This window comes from Zootoca vivipara, chromosome 3 (assembly GCF_963506605.1).
Source record: "Zootoca vivipara chromosome 3, rZooViv1.1, whole genome shotgun sequence".
In the NCBI taxonomy this organism is placed as follows: domain Eukaryota; kingdom Metazoa; phylum Chordata; class Lepidosauria; order Squamata; family Lacertidae; genus Zootoca; species Zootoca vivipara.
This window is the reverse complement of record NC_083278.1, coordinates 4326906-4349971: the sequence shown is the minus strand read 5'-3', so window position 1 is coordinate 4349971 and position 23066 is coordinate 4326906. Positions and strand designations below refer to the sequence as shown.

General features: G+C 47.2%; 1 protein-coding gene across 2 annotated transcripts in view; it reads left to right on the top strand.

Annotated features, from left to right (window-relative positions):
• Positions 1-15857: 15857 nt before the first annotated feature.
• Positions 15858-23066, top strand: part of PTCHD4 (patched domain containing 4) — a 42245-nt gene continuing 35036 nt past the window's right edge. Inside the window, exons 1-2 of one of the 2 annotated variants that reach the window (XM_035110724.2) lie at positions 15858-15874; positions 18266-18641. In XM_035110724.2, coding sequence (XP_034966615.1) covers positions 18267-18641 — 375 coding nt within the window. In that variant the 5' untranslated portion in view covers positions 15858-15874; position 18266. Of the gene's footprint in view, positions 15875-18265; positions 18816-23066 lie in introns of both variants that reach the window. The other variant, XM_035110723.2, reaches the window with a different exon arrangement.

Sequence of the window (23066 nt, the reverse complement as noted above, 5' to 3'; positions counted from 1 at the left end):
TGCTGCCCAAGCAGGAACCATGGCATGCTTTAGGTGCTGCAGACTTCAGCTGATCAGTTGCCCCCCGATCAGGTGGGTGTGGAGCTGTATGGTTCTGTGGTTGGCAAAACAAGAGGCAGGAAGCTCAGGGAGGTCCCGCCCCTTCTACTCTCTTTAGAAACCATTTGCACCTACAGCAACTTTTCATCTACTTGGCCAGCTCTACGCAGGGAGATACTTCACATATTTTGCTATTTACTGTATTTCACAAAGAATGACTATTTTATCTCTTCTCCAATCTTTTGTGTACATTGCATTCTGCGTACAGTACATGTAGGCAATATGCAAATGCACCATTGGAAGCATTCATTAAAGAGGCGTGTTTTGTGGAGCTGGGAAGGGAGAAACTTGTGGCCATTCACGATCATGCACTGGAGCAAGAATGCCTTGGGCTAGAGCATGGGTAGGCAAACTAAGGCCCAAGCGCCGGATCTGGCCCAATCGCCTTCTAAATCCAGCCTACGGATGGTCCAGGAATCAGTGTGTTTTTACATGAGTAAAATGTGTGCTTTTATTTAAAATGCATCTCTGGGTTATTTGTGGGGCATAGGAATTTGTTCTTTTTCCAAAATATAGCCCGCCCACCCCCTACAAGGTCTGAGGGACAGTGGACCGGCCCCTTGCTGACCCCTGGGCTAGAGGCTCCAGGATGCAGCTTTTCCTCACTGCTTTATGCTCACTCTATGTGCCCATTAGCAGGTGAGGGGGAACCTCCTGGGATCCTTGGCTTTAATGGGGCTCTGAACGGGATGGCAAGTCTGCATAACTTGTGACCATCCAAGTTGCCAGAGGCTCCCTGGATGTGCTATTTTGGTTCCCTGTCTGAGGTGACCTAAGTATAGAGGGACCCTTCTCAAGCACAGTCCAAAGCTGACGGGCTGAATCAGCTTGATGGACCAGACGTTTGGTGAGGCCTAGGTCAGGAACAAGAACTGTCTTTGGGAAGGGTGTTTTCAGTTGTAGCTCTTTGGGGTAAACTACAGTTCCTGGGTTTCTTTGTGGGAAGCCATGGGCTTCAAAGTTGGGTTTGGCTGTGAACATCAGTGGGGTTGCTTCCAAAATCTATTTTTTTAAAACAAATAACAAAGAGTTAAAAGAACATTTCCCTGCATCTCAAATGCTCTTTTCTACTACATTTTCTTTTCTTTTCTTTTTAAATGCTGGCAAGTAACCATTAAGAAGAAGAGCTTGTGATGTATAATTGATGTTTTGCAAGTATCTGAGAACTTAGAGCAATTAGGCCCAAGGTACAACCTGACATATTCATCACCATCTGGAAACTCACAACTTGGGGATCCCTGCACTGTTTATGTTTCTCTGGCAGAATTTTTTTAGCCCTGAACGGCTGCATTCTGCTGCAGAAAGTAAATATTTAATGGCATCTGTGCTTAATTCAGCTGAGTCATGAAATGCCCATGCTATGTGGTGAGGGCAGACTAGGATGCCGATCAAGCAAAGTGGAAAAGAGGCCACCGTGTAGTCCTTTGAAAGAAATGGCACTCCCTTTTGTAACTCTCTTGTGCGGATTAATTGCCTTGGTTAGAGAATGTGTCATGTACAAAACAATGTGCAGAAAGTGTGCACAGCAAATCGGGTCCTCCCTAACAAGAGGGCACATGCTGCGGTGTGACCTGGCAACCAGACCTATGTTGTGGGTGGGAACATTTGGATGGCCACAACACCCTATTGGAGGTCCCTCGATGCTGGGTGCAATCAGACCAATGGGATGGCAGCAAATTTGCATCAAGGGACCTCTATTTAAGCCCATGCACATGACCCTGAGCTTCCTCTTTTGGGCCAGTGCATCGGAACACCAGCATCGTGTCCACTGCCACCCAAAAGAGAGAGCGATCCGAAAGAGAGAGCGATCCACCCACGACGTTACGGTGATCTGTTTTCATTTTCCCTTCTCTTTCCCGTTTTTTCTTCCAATTCCTTAGTTATTCGTTAATCTTCCCTTCTTCCTTACCTCCCCCCTCCCTTCCCTTCCAAGGGGTTTTTCCCCCTAAGGGGCTTTAGCCCCTTTGGGCCTTTGGGCTTGCTGCCACTTTTTGCGGCTGACATTGGTACGCTCCTTTGGGCTGCGGCTGCAGCATTGGGCTTCAGAGCAGTGTAACGGCTATTTTTAGCTGCCGTTTTAGCTTGCCGGTTGGCTTGCCGCGCATGCCTTTTCGCTGTGACTGCAGAGTTGGTGCCTTTTAATTTAATCTCAGCCGGGTTAATTAGCTGGGAGAGTTACCCTGTCCTGGCGGCTGTTGCTGGGGGTTGCAGTAAATTTTTACCAGTTGCCCCCCCCCCATTTGCAATCGTGTCTGCCATATTTGTGCCTTCTTGCAGTGTCCAGGTGGGCAATTTTGGTGAAATGCCATCTTGGATTTTGCTGGGAACCATCTTGTTTTGGCAGGAGGGCCATTTTAATTTGTAATCCTAGCAATTTTATTGCTTTTGCTTGTCGGGATCACAATGCCGGTTAAACGGAATCCGAGTCCTGCTCTCCCCACTAAGCGGGTAACTAGAGGCCTGTCGCAGGCACTATGCTCAGCTCCCATTCTGGCGCTGCCCCAGATTACGCTGGATCATTTGCAAACGATAATGGCTGACATTGGGACGGATCCTTCGGCCTTAGCCAGATTTACCACGGAACTTGATTCCCTGGCTCAGCACTTTGAAAGGTGGACTACACCACAACTGGGCCCTTCTACGTCTTCTACTGTGTATGAGGCTCACACTTCTGATATGAGTGAGGAGAGCGAGAATTTAGATGCATCTGCTCCTTTATTTTCTCAGTTCAGGCAGTCCAGGATTCTGGTCCCGGCTAGTCCCAGAGGCTGGCCGAGGGGCTCCGATGCCTTGACCCAGCGTGCCTTCCAGCCAGGCCTCCCTCACTCGCAGTCTGCACCCCCAGGGCCTGGGAGCTCAGGTGGGCAGTTGGGATGGGGTTCTTTTTCTCGACAAAGCTCCTTGCATCGGCTGTCTCCTTCTTTTGCAAGTCCTTATATTCCAAGGACCCCTGCTCAAAATTTGTGGTCCGAAAGGCCCTCAAGGCTTCAGCCTCCCAGAGCGCCAGGTAGAAGGCCAGTCACTTTTTGACATCCCTTTGCGCTATGCGCAGTAAGCTGAGGCTAATGTGTTGGTCTACTTTTGAGGTGAGACTCTTTGCAGCTGTGTTTACAATCACTTTCGTTGGTGCATACTATACTAATGCACAGAGCATGGGAAATAAACAAGATGAACTTGAGCTCTTGGTACAGCAAACTAAATATGACATAATAGGCATCACTGAAACCTGGTGGGATGAGTCTCATGACTGGAATGTAGTAATAGAGGGATACAATCTATTTAAGAGAAATAGACCAAACAGGAAAGGAGGAGGAGTAGCTTTATATGTTAGGGATATGTATACCTGTGAAGAGACCCAGGATTTAAAACTTCAAAGCCAAATTGAGAGTATCTGGGTCAAAATTAAGGGAGAGAAAAACAACAGTGATCTCATTGTGGGAGTTTACTATAGATCCCCAAGCCAAACTGAGGACACAGATGATGCCTTCCTGGAACAGATGGCCAAGCATTCCAAAGGAAGTGAGATAGTAGTAATGGGGGATTTCAACTATCCTGATATTTGTTGGATGTCAAACTCAGCCAAGAGCATAAGGTCGAACAGATTCCTCACTGGCCTTGCAGACAACTTCATTGTCCAGAAAGCGGGAGAAGCAACAAGAGGATCAGCCATTTTAGATCTGGTCCTAACCAATAGTGATGACTTGGTTAGTGGGGTAGAAGTGGCAGGATCATTAGGTGGGAGTGACCATGCTCTTCTGGAGTTTATTATCCAGCGGAAAGGAGCAACCAAGCATACTAAGGTCCAAATTCTAGACTTTAAGAAAGCCAACTTCAGAAAACTTAGGGAAACGCTGGGTGAAATCCCATGGACAGTAATACTAAAAGGGAAGGGAGTTCATGATGGTTGGGAGTTTGTTAAAAGGGAGATATTAAAAGCACAACTTCAGGCAATACCAATGAGACGGAAACATGGAAGGTGCCTAAAGAAGCCAGGCTGGCTATCTAAAGAACTTTTGACTGAGTTAAGATTTAAAAGGGATATGTACAAAAAATGGAAAAGGGGGGAAATCTCCAGAGAGGAATTCAAACATATAGCCAGCACGTGTAGAGACAAAGTCAGAAAAGCTAAAGCACAGAATGAACTCAGGCTCGCTAGAGAGGTTAAAAGCAACAAAAAGGGCTTTTATGGGTATGTCCGTAGCAAAAGGAAAAACAAGGAAACAGTGGGGTCACTCAGAGGAGAAGATGGTGAAATGCAAACAGGGGACAGAGAAAGGGCAGAACTCCTCAATGCCTTCTTTGCCTCAGTCTTCTCCAAGAAAGAAAACAACGCCTGACCTGAAGAATATGGAGCAGATGATTCAGCAGGGGAAACACAGCCCAGAATAAGTAAGGAGGTAGTACAAGAATACTTGGCTAGTTTAGATGTATTCAAGTCTCCAGGGCCAGATGAACTACATCCAAGAGTATTAAAAGAACTGGCAGAGGTAATTTCAGAACCACTGGCAATAATCTTTGAAAATTCCTGGAGAACAGGCGAAGTTCCAGCAGACTGGAGGAGGGCAAATGTTGTCCCTATTTTCAAAAAGGGGAAAAGAGAGGACCCAAACAATTACCGCCCAGTCAGCCTGACATCAATACCAGGAAAGATTCTAGAGCAGATCATTAAGCAAACAGTCTGTGAGCACCTAGAAAGAAACTCTGTGATCACTAAAAGTCAGCATGGGTTCCTGAAAAATAAGTCATGTCAGACTAATCTGATCTCATTTTTTGACAGAATTACAAGCCTGGTAGATGAAGGGAACGCTGTGGATGTAGCCTATCTTGATTTCAGCAAGGCCTTTGACAAGGTGCCCCATGATATTCTTGTAAAGAAGCTGGTAAAATGTGGGCTAGACAATGCTACCATTCAGTGGATTTGTAACTGGCTTACTGACCGAACCCAAAGGGTCCTCATCCTGGAGAGTAGTGACTAGTGGGGTGCCACAGGGTTCTGTCTTGGGCCCAGTCTTGTTCAACATCTTTATCAATGACTTGGATGATGGGCTTGAGGGCATCCTGAGCAAGTTTGCAGATGACACCAAATTGGGAGGGGTGGCTAACACCCCAGAGGACAGGATCACACTTCAGAATGACCTTAACAGATTAGACAACTGGGCCAAAGCAAACAAGATGAATTTTAACAAGGAGAAATGTAAAGTACTACACTTGGGCAAAAAAAATGAAAGGATGGGAGACACCTGGCTTGAGAGCAGTACATGTGAAAAGGATCTAGGAGTCTTGGTAGACCACAAACTTGACATGAGTCAGCAGTGTGATGCAGCAGCTTAAAAAGCCAATGCAATTCTGGGCTGCATCAATAGGAGTATAGCATCTAGATCAAGGGAAGTAATAGTACCACTGTATTCTGCTCTGGTCAGACCTCACCTGGAGTACTGTGTCCAGTTCTGGGCACAACAGTTCAAGAAGGATACTGATGAGCTGGAACGTGTCCAGAAGAGGGCAACCAAAATGGTCAAAGGCCTGGAAACGATGCCTTATGAGGAACGGCTTAGGGAGCTGGGTATGTTTAGCCTGGAGAAGAGAAGGTTAAGGGGTGATATGATAACCATGTTCAAATATATAAAAGGATGTCATATAGAGGAGGGAGAAAGGTTGTTTTCTGCTGCTCCAGAGAAGCGGACACGGAGCAACGGATTCAAACTACAAGAAAGAAAATTCCACCTAAACATTAGGAAGAACTTCCTGACAGTAAGAGCTGTTCGGCAGTGGAATTTGCTGCCAAGGAGTGTGGTGGAGTCTCCTTCTTTGGAGGTCTTTAAGCAGAGGCTTGACAGCCATCTGTCAGGAATGCTTTGATGGTGTTTCCTGCTTGGCAGGGGGTTGGACTGGATGGCCTTGTGGTCTCTTCCAACTCTATGATTCTATGATTCTATGATTCTATGTGCACTACATGTGGGCGAAGTGGTGCTGGAGTCAGCACGGGACAAGGTTTCCAGGGGCTTACTTTTGCAGGACATTCAGTTGTCTGATGCTGAGCTGGTGCTTAGTATTCACAATTCGAAAATGGACCAGCTGGGCAGAGGTGCCTTGATGAGGCTGCTTGCCACTAACAAACCTGGCCCTTGTCCGGTCAAAGATGTCAGGAGATATATCTCTCTTTGCCCGCCTGGGGATGGTCCCTTCCTGGTTCACGAGGATGGGTCATTGCTCAAGAGGCATCAGTTTGTTGCAGTAATGCGTAAAGCAATCGCAGCATGCGGCTATCGGCCGGTGAGTTTGCATCTCATTCATTTCACGGGAGGCAGTGCAAGGCAGGAGTGCCTGGCGTGCTATGGTCCATGGGGTCACGAAGAGTCGGACACGACTAAACGACTAAACAACAACAACAACATTTCACATTGGGGCAGCCACTACTGCTGCACACCTAGGCCTGTCCGTTGACAGGATTAAGGATCTGGACCATTGGAAATTCGAAGCATACAGGGGTTATGTTTGGAAACGGCGCTGAGGTGCAGTTGCTAACATTATTTTGTTCATTCCTAGGTCCGCCTCCCATGCACATCTGGATAGTGGGACAAAGCATTGTCCACTGAGCCAGCAAGAGGGCGGCGGAGTCTGGATTTGGACGGAGGCTCAGGCTTCCCGGCCATGTGTGGCTGTCCTGGATATCCAGACAAGGAATGCTTTGGGAGGAGCTTCTTCCAACGGTGCGGGCAAAGATGTCTGCGGAAGGCACGCCTGCGGTAATGGTGCTCCAGCTGGGCGAGAATGAACTGCCGGAAGCTCCTGGCTTGTGCCTGCAGACCCACATGCAGGAGGACTTGGAAGAGTTGAAGGCAGCTCTTCCGGAACTCAAAATATTCTGGTCGCAACTTCTGCCGCAACGCGAATGGAGAGGGAGTCATTGCCCAGCTGCCACTGAGAGAGCCAGGAGGCGCGTCCAGAGCGCAGTGGCTAAGAAGGTTTTGGCTTTGGGGGGAGCGGTTATCCGTCACCCGGGCATCACCTCACGCAATGCGTCCCTTTACAGGCATGATGGGGTTCATCTGTCTGTGACTGGGAATGATTTGTGGCTGACCTCCGTGTCAGCGGGGTTAAGGGATTGGTTATAAGGGTGAGTGGTTGGCGGAGAGCGCTTGCACTCATGTGGCGGATAGGCTCTGGTTCAGGTGATAGGGGTGGCAGAACATTCTCGCCATCCCTATGCAATGGGTATTTTGCTAAAGGAATCCACGGACCCCTGTGAGGGGTTGTGCCCTGAGCTTGAGTCTAGGGGACATCTGGGTGGAGGACTAGCAGGGTTCCTGCTTTCCACTGTCCCAGGTGTTCACCCAAGGCTGACCTATGGTTGGCGCCCAGGGTCAGCGCTACCTGCAAGGGTGCAGGGAGCTAGTTGAACCAGAGTCTATGCAACCACTCACTTGACTGTAATCAATAAAGTTGTGGCCTAAATTCTGCCAAAAACCAAACCAAAATTTTGAGTCTTGTCTGAATTTATTTGGGGAAGGTTAAAGGGTTAAAGCGCTGTGGTTAACAGGTGGCGCTGTGGTTAAACCACTGAGCCTAGGGCTTGCTGATCAGAAGGTCAGCGGTTCGAATCCCTGTGACGGGGTGAGCTCCCGTTGCTTGGTCCCAGCTCCTGCCAACCTAGCAGTTCGAAAGCACGTCAAAATGCAAGTAGATAAATAGGAACCACTACAGCGGGAAGGTAAACGGCGTTTCCATGTGCTGCTCTGGTTTGCCAGAAGCGGCTTTGTCATGCTGGCCACATGACCTGGAAGCTATACGCCGGCTCCCTCGGCCAATAATGCGAGATGAGCGCGCAACCCCAGAGTCGGTCACGACTGGACCTAATGGTCAGGGGTCCCTTTACCTTTAAAGGGTCTACACATGCAAATACACAACACCATCTTCAGTTCCAATTAAATCACAGAGCTGCAATTTGTAGTGCTGTATTTCTTCAACATGCCATTCCTTTGACTCACAAATAGCAATAAAGCAGATGTGTTGGAATACTTCTCCAGTATACCTGAAGAAGTGTCTCCACCCACATCGTTCTGCCCGGACACTGAGGTCCAGGACCGAGGGCCTTCTGGTGGTTCCCTCATTGCAAGAAGCCAAGTTGCAGGGAACTAGACAGAGGGCCTTCTCGGTAGTGGCGCCCGCCCTGTGGAACGCCCTCCCATCAGATGTCAAAGAGAAAAACAGCTACCAGATTTTTAGAAGACATCTGAAGGCAGTACTGTTTAGGGATGCTTTTAATGTTTAATTGATTATTTTATTTTTCTGTTGGAAGCCGACCAGTGTGGCTGGGGAAACCCAGCCAGATGGGCGGGGTATAAATAATAAATTGTTGTTTTTGTTGTTATTCTCCCTTTAGTGTTTGGATGAGTTCATATCTGTACTGTATCCCATACATGCAATTCACATGCGCCATCAGCCCATACATGTTCTGTGTGGAATCGGCCTGGCCAAGTTGTGCTTTTGACACAAGCTGCTTTGGTAAAAAATAGAACTAATTTTCTAGCCATTTGGGTAAAACAATGTTAATCCAAAACTGGCAGCACATGTAGCTGCCATGTGGGAATGCTTATATTTGACTTCCATACAATCAAAACACACACACATTTCTGTATTGACCTTTCCAAAACATCAATAATTTTAAAGTCCAAATTACTTACCGGACCAGTTCAGAAGTGACGTTGTGTGCTAAGAGTGTCTATCAGGGACCAGTTCTCCACATCTGACACATTTTTTAATAAAAAGGAAGAACAACATCTGAGGGTACAGGAGAACACTGTATTTCAGAAGAGTATTTTTGCATTTGTGCTGAAGGAGGCACAATTTTTGCATGCTTCCATTTCTCTGAAATGCTTGCATTCCCAGGAGACATCTTATCAGGTGAGCATTGTTCTGCCCTCCCAGAACATGACAGATTACTATTAGATAAAGAAGAAGGTTAATAAAATAGAAATCAGGTTACAAGCAGTGTTTTAGTCTGAGGCATTCTACAAGTTCCTGGAATGGAAATAACAGAGTCAGCTGTAGGTAGTCACCGATAGCGGCACCATTTCTTGATGGCTACATTTTGAGGTTCTCCTACAGGCATGTGGGGGGAGAATTGTGCTGCTCCCCCCCCCGCTCCCCAAGACCCAGGAGGAGAAGAAGCAGCTTTGCACACCGTCCAACTGTGGGGTCTTCACATGACTGCTGCGTTAGAGCAAAGTGAAGTGTTTTTTTGGTACTCTGCCTCCCCCCCCCCCCGCTGTTCACATCAGCATGGCTTCCTTATTGTCAGTCAAGGGGCATTGGGGGAGGGCAGTGGCAGGGAGCCCTTTACCCTGTGCAGAATTAAGAAAAAAGCCAAGAGACTTCATAAATCAGGCTAAAAGCCAAAATGGCTTGATTTAATATTTTAAATCCAAGCAGCACATTCTCAGTATAGAAAACCATGGAGCATTGTAACTGTGTTATCCCCAGCGGCAGACAGGAATAAGTTTCACTGAGGCTCCCTCAATATGGAATAAAGTAATTAGAAATATGTGGAAGACTTTGTTGCTGTATCCATTTTTATGTGTTTCTAGGTTGCCATCGTTGAAGGAATTCCTTAATTCCCAAACACATTGTGCTTCATAAACCCTTTTGGCACCTTGGGAATTTGTGTTCTCTGGCTTTCTCCTCCTTCCTTTTTGGAACAGAACTGCAGCCAGCCTGGCCTCACTATGCAGGGCTCCCAGGGGGGAAGCGGACGAAAAGAGAGGAGAGAAAATGGCCTCCTTCTGCCTTCCATCCTTTCCCTCCCTGCTGAAACTTTCTCCACTGTGTTAAACAGCACTAATAAACGGCTCTGCTTCAGGGAAAATTAAATTGAAGGACAAAGAGCCTAGATATCCTAGGTAACATCTCTGGATGAACTAGTATCTATTTACTAAAAAGGCTTGGTAGGAATGACCCCACTCTGTAAATATGCACTCTCTCACCCTAGAAAAGGGATAAAGGAAGCTGTTATCACTTGGTGTCTGTAGAGGGTGAACCCTCAAGATCTATAAGTATGTATGAAATCTTTTTTCCCCAGGTGGTTTTATTGATGAGAAAAATGCAGCCATCTAAAAGAAACAAAAATACGGAGAGGAACAAAATAGTGAAGATCTGTTTCTTTAGGAGCATCTAAGCCAGGGGTATGCAACCTAAGGCCCGTGGGCCGGATGCGGCCCAATTGCCTTCTCAATCCGGCCCGCGCACGGTCCAGGAATTGGCATGTTTTTACACGAGTAGAATGTGCCCTTTTATTTAAAATGCACCTCTGGGTTATTTGTGGGGCCTGCCTGGTGTTTTTACATGAGTAGAATGTGTCCTTTTATCTAAAATGAACCTCTGGGTTATTTGTGGGGCATAGGAATTCGTTCATCCCCCACCCCCAAAAAAATATAGTCCGGCCCACCACATGGTCTGAGGGATGGTGGAATGGCCCATGGCTGAAAAAGGTTGCTGACCCCTGATCTAAGCGGATATCTGGGTTTGAGGCCCAAACTGTATGTTTCCCTCATTTTCAGAAGCTGCTCAATCACATGTTCATGACCATATTAAGCACCTGAAATTAAAAGATTGTCAGACTAGGCATGCAATAGAAAGTCATTCAGTTTGTGTTTTAATGTGAACTGATTCAGTTCATACTTCACAGACCAATAAGTGAACAGAAATACAGCTATTCTTCAAAATGTGCACTTCTCTGAATTTTGTGTTGCGGTTCTCCAACTAAAAGGTGGACAAAGATGCTATATTGAGAGCTTAGGTGAGAGAAGGAGGAAGAAAAGCAATGTGGGCCAGAAGTTGAGCACAGGGAGTTCTGTCACCGGGAAACGTCTGTGGAGGACGCAAGACCCATGGAGGACTGAAATGCTGGGAGCCCCTCCATCGTGGGCTCCTATGTGCCAATAAACTATATACCCTTAAAAGACCGTGGTCTCCGCCACACCTCATTTCCAAAAGGAAACATGGACTCTGGGTGAGAGCCTGGAACCCCTGGCCTCTCAGAGATTGGGGTGTCAGGCAACAATACTATGGGCACTATTGCAGCTACAACAAAGTACTTTTTGAATCACACGCGTTCTCACAGATTTCAATGGGATACATTTAAGCACATCTTTATCTCTCTCGCTGAATTCAGTGAGACTTTAAAGTTATCTTTATGGCTGAATTGCACCTTGAGTTTCTGCCATGGAAATGAAGTATTTAAATTACTGCCTGGGACTGCTTAAGGTCAATGGTGTAAATCCCCAAATCTTTGCTGCAAAACAATCTGTTACTATGCTCTTGCATGCTGTCCAGAGAGTTTCATGTAGTGTGCTTGTTTACAAATTAAGTGCTCTTAAAAAAACACCAAAAAACTTTTATTTTAAAAAACAAAGCTTTTTTATTAGGAATTGTAGGTACCAGATCCCAAAGGAGCAGGAAAGACTTTTTATGTCTGCAACAACAGCTGCATGGATCTTACTAGCCCAGAGATGGAAAGAATGACCGCTCCCCACATCAAATACCTTTTGCGTGGTCGCGCGCAGCCCCCCGGATCCTAGTGCGGCTCCCAGTAGTTCGGGCTGGCTTCACCCCCCCCCCCCCAAGGCTGGATACCTGGAGGTCTCAGCCTACCTCAGCCAATCTCCCAATCCCACCTGGGGAGGCGTTGCCAGGGGTTCGGCCAGGTAAGAGGAGGGACTGCCTTGCTCACACAACAGAAGGTGAATCTTACCTGCAAAGCATCAGTTGGCTCTAGAGATATAAAATATGGATTACTGAATAATATGCAGTTGAAAAGGTTGACAATGGGACCCATGGAGGAGAAAGTGGAAAGTCCAGAGATTCAGAGAAATCTCTAAATATGGATATGTATTTTGTATTGTTATAATTCTATGCATGTAAAATCAAATAAAGATTATTTATTAAAAAAAGGATTCTCAAGAGTTATTGACACCTCTGAGATGACACCTGCAAATTCCTTTAATATTGTGGAATGCAACACTTCTGACCTACAAGACTTGAATTTATGTGGCCTAGATAGGCATTTGTGTATGGATACCTTTCTTGGCTGTAACTCCTTCCCTTCGCCATTGATCTCGTAGGCATACACACTGCATGGGCAAAGAATTCAAAATTCTTTGAATGGAGAAACTTGTTTGAGCAGGGGCGTAGCCAGGATCAAAACTAGGGGGGGGGCAAGCCATGGTCGTTCAGGGGCGGGGCCAAGGCACGGAAGGGGCCATGAAGTGGGAATGTGGGCGGGGCTACAGGGCCAGCGGGCCTGAGGACATTGTGGCAGCGGCGGCAGCGGCCACATTGCGCTTCTGGGGCTGGCAGCGTTGGCGGCTACCCTGCTTGGCTGGAGAGGACAGGAGGGTCAGGCAGGCGAGAGGGGGTGGCAGGGCGGGCGAGGGCGAGGCAAGGCACGGCCGCAGCCACGACGGCTCCGAGGCGTTGCTGCATATCAGCATAATATTTCAACCATGGTTCAAGCCCCACCTTAGGAAAAAATTCCTGCATTGCAGGGGGTTGGACTAGATGACCCTTGTGGTCCCTTCCGACTACAATTCTATGATTCTATTGATATATTACCATAGCATATGCATCATTCTGCTTTCTTGAATTGTCCTACTCCTAGGCATAGCAGCCAACTCCTAGAGGCCTAGGTGCCTCTCCCCCCCCCCAATTACTGGTAAATACCATATTTGAAAGAATCACACCCCCATGTTGATGGGCTTTCTATGTGAGGCTTATCTGCCCCCCCCCTGTATTTTATTAAGGATGGAAGAGGGAGGGAAGGAAGGAAGAAATAGAGAGAGGGATAACTCATATTTGTGGGTGCCTCTGGGTGACGCTGTGATGCTGGAACTCTGCATGTACAGGAGCCTTGTAAGCAGCTTTCTCTCTGCTTGATTTACAGCAGGCACGTCCAACAGGTAGATTGTGATCTACCAGTAGATCACTGGATGTCTGTGGTAGATCACTGGTAGGTCACTGGCACCCCTAAAAAAAGCTCACCCAAATTTTTCCTCCTCCCTAAAAAAAGTTGAACTCTGACCTGAAGTCCTAAACAAAAAATGGGCCTCCCTCCCTCCTAAAAGAAGCTCAACAAGTTTGACCTAAACCCTCAAAACAGGGCTTCCCTTCCTTAAAAAAACTCAACAGCTTTGACCTGAACCCCCCAAAAGGGGGTAGATCACTCCCAGTTTTTAACTCTGTGAGTAGATCAGAGTCTCTTGGGAGGTGGCCACCCCTGATTTACAGTATACAGATGCAGGAGGAGGGGCAGACTCTGGAACACCACTGCTTTTTATAAACATCACTGTGTCTGTCAAAGCTACAGCCCCCCCTTTCTTATTCACTTCTTTTTAGCCTTGCAGAGCCACCTTAGTCAAATTGAATCCTCTGAGTCTGCACCCTCATTAAATCGCCAATAGAACTCTTAATGCTCCTGAATGCTCATTAACAACTCCCACTTAAGAACAATAGGGTGAAATGGTCAGCTATCAAATCTTGCCTGGGGATATATGCTCCATTGTCTTAACTGCTTAACTACTGGTAGCCACTTTGCTTTATTTATTTGATGTTGTTTTGTTACAGCTGTGTGTGTCCCCCCCCCCCCCAGCAAGCGGAGACTTAGCTGCTCTTGCTAAAGCAAAGCCCTTTCCACTTCAGTTTTTGGAGGGGAAAAGTGCTGGTTATGGTCTGTAAAATACATTAATTTTTTGCTTCTAGGGGGGGGGCAGCTGCCCCCTCCTGCCCCCCTGCCTACGCCCATGTGTTTGAAAGGTCTAGTGTGTTACACAATCTTAACCATTCAATCTGTTTTCTGCTAAGTCAAGCAGTTTCCCTTGTGGTAAAAGACAGAGGCAAAGAAGAGGTTGAATGGTTCTGTCATCTGCTTACATTTCTCCATCTTCTCCAGGTGTCCAGGAAAGAGCTTACTGACAATATGGAGTAATCTGTTCACCTCCTGTCATTCACTCCCATTTCCCGTCAATCTAAGGTTTAGCGATATTCAAAGCATGAGAATACATGACACTGAAGACCTTATCTTTTCAGAGTCGGATAGACTTTTCTGTATTCATAAATTGTTTCCAATTTATTCATAAAAGAATTTCCAAGGGGCTTAGAACTCTCTAATAACAACACAGCCGTGGCAAAGTTTTAATTACTGACAAAGTCTAGGCATAAACCAGCCAAGGTAAAATATTATTTAGTCCTCTTGAATTCAGCTGGAAATTTATCCTTTATCATTCTTTAAAAAAAATTACTGCTTGTGTTTATATCAGTCCTGTTAACTGTTTACAATTTGTTTTCATATGTTCTATAAATTTTCCCCATTCTGTCACGAAAGAGATCTGTCCTCTTGATCTCTTATTCTTTTGGTAAGTTTTGCCATCTCTGCATATTTCATCAGTTTTTATTGCCAGTCACCTCTTTTTGGAGCCAATTCCTCTTTCCAGTTTTGGACATATATCATTCAGGCAGCTGTGGTTGCAAACATAAATAGTTTTTTCTGGTCTTTTGGCACCTATTCTCTGAGTATAGCTAAAAGAAAAGCTTCTGGTGTTTAAACAAAATTTATTTTCAACATTTTTTCAATTCATTAAGAATCATTTCCAAGAAAGCTTTTGCAATCTCACACGAGCACCAAATATGAAAAAGGGACCTTCTTTCTCTTTACATTTCCAACAAATATTGGATTCAGACTTCTACATTTTAGCTAGCTTACTAGGCGACAAGTACCATCTGTACATCATCTTTATATAATTTTCTTTAAATGCATAGCAAGCTGTGAATTTTAAATCTCAATTCCAGAGTCTTTCTCATAGAATCATAGAGTTGGAAGAGACCACAAGGGCCATCCAGTCCAACCCCCTGCCAAGAAGGAAACACCATCAAAGCATTCTTGACAGATGGCTGTCAAGCCTCTGCTTAAAGACCTCCAAAGAAGGAGACTCCACCACACTCCTTGGCAGCAAATTCCACTGTCGAACAGCTCTTACTGTCAGGAAGTTCTTCCTAATGTTTAGGTGGAATCTTCTTTCTTGTAGTTTGAATCCATTGCTCCGTGTCCGCTTCTCTGGAGCAGCAGAAAACAATCTTTCTCCCTCCTCTATATGACATCCTTTTATATATTTGAACATGGCTATCATATCACCCCTTAACCTTCTCTTCTCCAGGCTAAACATGCCCAGCTCCCTAAGCTGTTCCTCATAAGGCATTGTTTCCAGGCCTTTGACCATTTTGGTTGCCCTCTTCTGGACACATTCCAGCTTGTCAGTATCCTTCTTGAACTGTGGTGCCCAGAACTGGACACAGTACTCCAGGTGAGGTCTGACCAGAGCAGAATACAGTGGTACTATTACTTCCCTAGATCTAGACGCTATACTCCTATTGATGCAGCCCAGAATCGCATTGGCTTTTTTAGCTGCTGCATCACACTGTTGACTCATGTCAAGTTTGTGGTCTACCAAGACTCCTAGATCCTTTTCACATGTACTGCTCTCAAGCCAGGTGTCACCCATCCTGTATTTATGCCTTTCATTTTTTTTTTTGCCCAAGTGTAGTACGTGACATTTCTCCCTGTTAAAATTCATCTTGTTTCTCATGCTGTCATGTCAATATTATGACGTACTGTATATGACGTACTGTATATCCATGTATCCTTTATGATCTAACCATGTTTTATTACTTCTGTTCTCAGTCAAATTGTTGTATTGGGCACACTTGCCTCTTGGCATCTCTGGTGGCAGTGAAAATAAAGAGGGTTAAGAAGCTGTGCCTCTTAACGTGGGAGAAGGCGGATGTGAGGGTGGTCCCAGACAACAGACCCAAACTGCTTCTCCCTCTTCAACCACCACTTTCCCTCCCACAGGCAGGATTCATGTTCTTTTTGGGGTGTGTGTGGCGTGACAAGGTCCCAGTACTGAAACTTGGAAAACTCCCCTTTCTGTGGCTCTGTCTGTCTGGAGCCCTGTCCATTTCTTCACGCTCTTTGCTTCCTGTTATGGAATGGATCCTGGCCCCAAAGGACTATGCTCTGCCTCCAGGGTCAGAAGCAGCCTGATTCTGAATGCCCCTTGGTGGGAAACTCAGGAGGGCACTGCGCTCAGGTCTTGAGGGCTTCCCATAAGGAGCATCTGGAGGAGAACAGGAGGCCGGATCCAGTACCAAATCCAACAGGCTCTTCTAACCTTCCATTCTCTGTACAGCCCCCCCCACTTCAGTCGGCCACCCCGCGATACCACAGTCAGTCAGGAAAGGGATGGCAACCGCCACATCTTCATATAAACTCACCATGTGGAAACATTTGGCACATAGGCTCCAGGGTCACCCGATAAAATGGATTCAGTAAAGCTGAGATGAAGTACTTCTTGACACACAGCATAATTGATTTATGGAATTCACTGCCACAAGGCAGAGTGGTTTCAGCAGACTTTGATAGCTTTAAAAAGGATTAGATGAATTCAGGAAGCTATTTATTGGTGGATCTTAGCTATGATATAAAGTTATATGCAACCTCTGTGTTCAAAGGCAGCGCACCTCCAAATACCAGAGACTGGGGACAACGAGGCTTTTGATTTGACGCCTCGCTTGTGGACTTGGAGGCACCTCAGGCGTCACTGTGAGAAACAGAACGCAGAACTGGATGGTCCATTGCATAGAGCTGGAAGGGACCACGAGGATCTAGTCTAACTCCCTGCAATGCAAGAATCTTTTTGCCCAATGTAGTGCTCGAACCCACAACCCTGACATTAGAAGTCTCAAGCTCTACCAACTGAGCAATCCCTTAGTTTGATCCACCCAGGCTCTTACATTCCCCACTGCAATGGCTTAACCAGCAGGTGGTCACAATTTCAACTGTGACAACAATACCTGGCTGGAAGTTGGCATATTACAGTAATGCTAGAAACCTGATGAATGGTGATCTACAGTTTATGTATGCAGATCTGAAGTTCTTAAATATTTTGACATTTATCAGAAAATGCCTTAGCCAACTGCGTGTGTGGCGTCATCAGTGTAAATGCAAAAATTAAGAGGGGGTTATAAGGACACAGATTTCCATCACTTTTTGCAGAGCTTGTGAAGAGCAACTGGGAGAAGTCAGTACTCCAAATTTCTGGCATTTGCCATCTATACTGTGTACACGTGTGTGAGTGTACCGATTTGTGAATATTGCATGTGTCAGATTTACATGTGTTGTGTGCTTCCGCAAACATACCACATTGTTCATTCATTTTACTAAAACACATTTATTTGGGCTGAAATTGGGGTGGGGAAAGCGCAAACACTAAAAAGCAAAGCCTTTGGAAGACGCCCCCTTTCTGGAGGGCCCTTATAATGTGGAGGAATTGTGGTTGGGTTCAGTCCACAGCCTCAGGGAATGGGTGGGAAAGGCCTCCAAGCCCAGCAGATCCTGGGAAGGAGACGGAAGCCACAGTGCGGCTTGCACCTCGCCTCCGTGCAGGCTTGGGATCCAACCCGCAAGCAGCTGCACCCACCTTGGCTGAGCGCGGCCGGGACCCGCTCAAGGGCAGCCCCAGGCGGCGCGCGCGGCAGCAGTCCAGCCGGAGCAAAGCGCGCCTTGGCATGGCTCGGAAGGCCCTGTCCAGCTTCCGACAGGCGGCCGCCCCACCGGCTTATCTCGGCGGCTCCCTCCGGGGCAGGTAGGCGGGGGTGCTGCGTGCTGGGGGCGAGAGGGGTCCCGGCCGGGCCAGCCCCCCATCCCCAGGCGAGGGAACCTCCCACTCCACCGCCCTCCGCGGATGCGCCTTGCGATGGCTGGGGGGGGGGGGCTGCTGCAGCCCCGCCCGTGAGGACGCTGGTGGGGGATCCGCGCAAGCTGGCGGGTGGGCGGGCGGGGAGCCGAGGGAAGCCCTGCCCTCTCTTTCTCTCTCTCCGTCCCTCCCTCCCTCCCTCGCTCCCCCCCCCCTGACGAGCGCTTCTCCTCCGCGGTGCTGCAACTTGCTGCAGTGTTTGAACGGCGCGGGCGCGGGCGGGCGGGCGGGGGGCGCTGGGTCGGGGGCGCGCGCTTCGGGCGTGCACGCGGCAGGCGGATCCGGCGCGGAGCCCCGCGGAAGGTGCGCTGCGCTTGCCCGCTCGGCGGCCGGCAGCCTGGCTAGCGCGGGCTGGGGCGGAGGAGGATGCTGCGGCAGGCGATCCACAGAGGGCTCCGCTCGTCGTGCCACCAGCTGGGCTTGTTCGTCAGCCGCCACCCGGTCTTCTTCCTGACGGTGCCCGCAGTGCTGACGCTCATCTTCGGCTTCAGCGTCCTGCACCGCTTCCAGCCCGAGACGGACCTGGAGCGCCTGGTGGCGCCGAGCCACAGCCTGGCCAAGATCGAGCGCAGCCTGGCCAACAGCCTCTTCCCGCTGGACCGCTCCAAAAGCCAGCTCTACTCGGACTTGCACACCCCGGGGAGGTATGGCCGCCTGATCGCCCTCACCAAGCCCGGAGGCAATATTCTGCATCAGGCAGAAGGACTGCTGCGCATCCACCGAGCCGTGCTGGAAATGAAGGTGAACCACAAAGGCTATAATTATACTTTTTCCCATCTGTGTGTGTTGAGAAATCAGGATAAGAAATGCGTGCTGGATGATATAATTTCAGTGCTAGAGGATCTGAGGCAGGCTGCCCTCTCCAATAAGACAACAGCCAGGGTGCAAGTGAGCTATCCCAGCACTAAACTGAAGGTATGCTCTCAACTGCATGCTTTTGCCCATTCCAGAGGCAGCACTTCCTTCCTTGTCCTCAACAGCCAAGAGAAGCGCCTTGGTGGTCGTTTCTGGGGTAGTTTTCCAAAGACGGCACCCAATGACATCCTTCTATGAGGGAATTGGGGGAGGGGGGTAGATGTGGGGGTGGGTGGGAATGGTGTAGAATGGGAAATTGTCCCGTCTGTAAATAAACTGAGCATGTATATGGGAAATGTCACATTTTTTGCCCTCGTCATGAACTCCGCTTGGTATGGGAACAGACCTTTGATACGGTCCAGAAAAGGCTTCCCTCGGGTGTATTTTAGGAAACCTGTACTGTAGTGTGATGGTGGCAGAAGTATTGCAGTAGGCTAGTGATTCTAGGAATTGTGTTAATCAGCTGCATGCCTCGGGTGGCAAGTCCGATGGGCAACGTCCGCACGGCCAGCCTTGGCACTGGTTATGATCTGGCATATAGGATTGCACCATCAATGCAATGCATGAGTAAAGGCAAAATGGTGGGATGTGGAAAGTTTCTGCCCAGTTAACCCTAATATTTCATATCCCAAGGCAAACAAAGGTTCCCTACCTGAATCGAAAAAATGCGACCAGGGATACGAATGCTTGGCTCAACAATTTCTCCACTGGTAGAAATTTTATTCTAGGATTCTTCTTGCTGTGTTGCATGGCAGACAGAATTTCAGGTATAACCTGCAACCTTTTGTTATCACTGGGTGTGCAATTTAAGCCTTGCCACGTAGTTCAGACACCATATCTTATTGTTACCCCTGACACCCACCTTTAGCCCAAACATGCATTTGGAAACCCACAACAACTTCTTCTTTTTCTTCAGGGGAAAAAAGAAACAATCATTTTTATGGTTGTGACCTACATTAGTTCAGGCTGCAGCCCTAAGACTGGGTTCTCCTGATCTACTTGGAAGTTATGAATATGAGCAGAATGCAGCAAAACTTGGTCACAGCTAAGCACTATTGAGATTAAGAGGGCTTGTTTAGCACAATTAAGGTTGCAATCCTTGGCACACTTTCCTAGTACAGTACTGTAGTTAAGACCTATTGAAAGCGGGATACTTACTTCCAAGTAACCATGCTCAGTGCTGTGCTGCATGTCCCATCCCATTGTTGCCAGAAGAACTTTGCCAGCACTAACTTTTGCTGAATTATACCTTACATGTTTCTTTCAGCTATTTCTCTCTCTCTCTGTGAATGATAATGTCCTACATGGGAAAATAACCATACTGGGAAATGTGCATAAAGTCTACCATAAGCCTTAAGTGAAGTAAGAAAAACACACTACTGTAGTAGTGCATTTTCTTTCACTGAAATTATTTATTTTGTGTAGGAAATATATGACAGATGAAGTACATAACAACAGCAACAACAGCAGCAACAACAACAACAACATATTCAGATGCCATAATTTATTATTTATATGCCACCCATCTGACTGGGATTTTTTTCTGATTTCTATAACTGAGGAGCATTTTATGTTGTTTTTTCTGATTCATATACATGACTTTTCTTTGTTGGGCAGGAAAACGGCTTTGAGAACTAACAGTCAATGAATTAAACTTTGTTCCATGCCCTTAGTGAATCTTTCTCCGTGTTCAAAAATACCTAATAGATGTGCTGTAACTTTTTGCATTCTGAGAAGCCCCTCAATCTAGAACTGTGAGTCTGCCCCATTATGTGGAACTGCGGGAGTTTGCCATTGCCATCACACCACATCCTGGGGAGGTTTGGGCCTGCAGCTGCTGCTGTCCACCATAGGAAGAAGAGGTTGATTATTAAAATGGTCCCACCCTAAGGTTGATGGGATCTAAGGTGTTCCTTTCGACTCTCAGGGAAATTCTGGCTGACATGGTTGGTGCTCCTATGGAAGTCCATGTTGCTCTGTGGAATATGAAACTGCGCATTAACACCATAATTTATTTCCATGTCTCTGTGCTCAGCTATTAGGGAATGAAATCTTTAGGTTTAAAGGTTCTCTTCCATAGGCCCAAGATCAGTTAACATGGCCAAATACTGGTTAGCTGTTCTTTTCACTTGCTTTGTGTAGTTGTAAAGAACCTTGAGACTTAAGAGATGCAGCTATTTCTAGACATGTTAGAATGTTGTGTGTTATCTATTTCTAGAAGTGTTTGTTTTACCTTGTCTAGATGTTTCACTGTTCTAATTTTCTAACCAGAAAACCTATTGAGTTCAGTTTTAAAAAAGAGAGTTACATTGTGTTTATTCCTAAGCTTTAAAATATGTATGTTTCTGCATGTTGGCAGTTGCTTCTAACATTTTAACTTGTACCTTCAGTACTTTTTATTTCCTTGGTTGCACTTTGGCCTGCAGCTTCTTTCAGGGAGAGTGAGTTGACCCAAGGCTGGCCCTGGATTCCTCACCTATGAAACCTTGCCAGCTCTCTGCCCTTGTGTCCCGTGGACAGGCCAACCAAACAGAGCAGAGTCCGTGTTTTGGTGATGAAGGGGGAGATAGTGGTAGAGCCAGGGTAGCACCTTCCTTGGTTGAGTTCACTTTTGACCAACCACTGGGGAAGAGGCCAATTCTACCACATATATGACACCCACAAGCCAAGCAGGCCAAACAGAAAACATCCAAGTGCAAAAAAAGACTTCAATCAAGATTTCAACACCAGTTGCAAGATTTATTACCACCATTGCAGATTTGATGGATTAAAAAAATCTTGTGTTTAAAAAGGAATGTTATAACTTGTAACAATGACATGTATGCTAGTTTTTCTGTCTGTCTTTTCACTGCCCTGCCTACCGGCCCGGCGCCCTGACACCCCGCGCCACCGGGACTCTACCTAGAGCCGGCCCTGAGCAGAACGCTTTGGTTCTTCTCACAGCAGCCTGCCACATGTAGTTCTTTGTTGTCTATGGATCCCTTCTAAGTGCCCAAAGAGCAGACTGGGCAAGGCCCCTTTGTCAAGACTGCCACACATAACATCTGTGCATGATATACAGATACTTTTACCATAGAAATTTGTCTATAAAAAGCATATAATGTTTCTAATTTTGATTGCTCCTGCATATTTTAAAATTCCCCTCATACCACTAATTGAAAATACATAAGGAAATTGTAAGAAAATCCAAAAAAAGTTGCTAACCTGAAAAGAACAAAACAAAAACAAAACAAAAGCTGTTTTGGACTGTCGAGGAGGGCCTCTCCTTTATTTGGTAACCCATTTTGTGGGGGAGATGGTCCCAGAAGAGGAGCAGAACCAGGGCAGTCTCGAGCAGGTCGCGCGCCCTGGCACTGAGGGGCGGAGATCGCTCTGGCGCCCCCGCCCTCGCAGGGTGCAGCATGGCTTCTGTGCGGCTTCGCCGTGCAGCGCCCAGCCTACGGCCCGGCGCCCTGGCGCCCCATGCCACCGGGACTCTACCTAGAGCCGGCCCTGAGCAGAACGCTTTGGTTCTTCTCACACCAGCCTGCCACATGTAGTTCTTTGTTGTCTATGTATCCCTTCTAAGTGCCCAAAGAGCAGACTGGGCAAGGCCCATTTGTCATGCCTTTGGTGTGATCCGGCAGGGCTTAGCTTAAGGCACATGAGGCCACTGTGACCTTGCTGAAACTCCTGTGTCTGGTCAGTACCTGGATCCCACATATATACCAATCTGGGTTCCACGGAAAAAGAAAAATGAGATCGAAATTTAATATATAGACACACACAGATACGCTGATAGACATGGTTGTCATTCCCTTTTAACACTTTCAAAGTTGATGGCCATCGCTACATCTTGTGGTAGCAAATTACATCGTTTAGCTTTGCTTTGTCTGTGCCTCTTCCAACATTCAGCTTCCCCTGCAGGCCCTGGGTTCTGGTGTTACTTTTCCTACACCACACATAGCTTTCTACAGCACTATCACAGCCTCCCCCCTTACTTGTCTTTCCCCCCTAAACTAAAGAGCCCCCAATGTGGTAAGTAGCCCACAGAGGAGCTGCTCCAGCCCCTTCAACATGTTGGCCACCCCTTTCTGCCCCCTTTCCAGCTCTAGAATATCCTTTTTGGGGGGTGCACATGGGGTGTTAGGGGAGGGGCTCCAAGAAGCTGTCTGCATGCCCTGGGAACAGCTTTGACTGGCCAGTGAGTGTAGCTGATGGGTCTCAAACTCTCTGTGAGTTAGGGCTTCCCTGCATTCAAAGACAGGCTCTGGTGGATTGAGCAGATGAGACCAAGAGTGGGTCCAGCGGTCAAGGTTTCTGCACATGCTG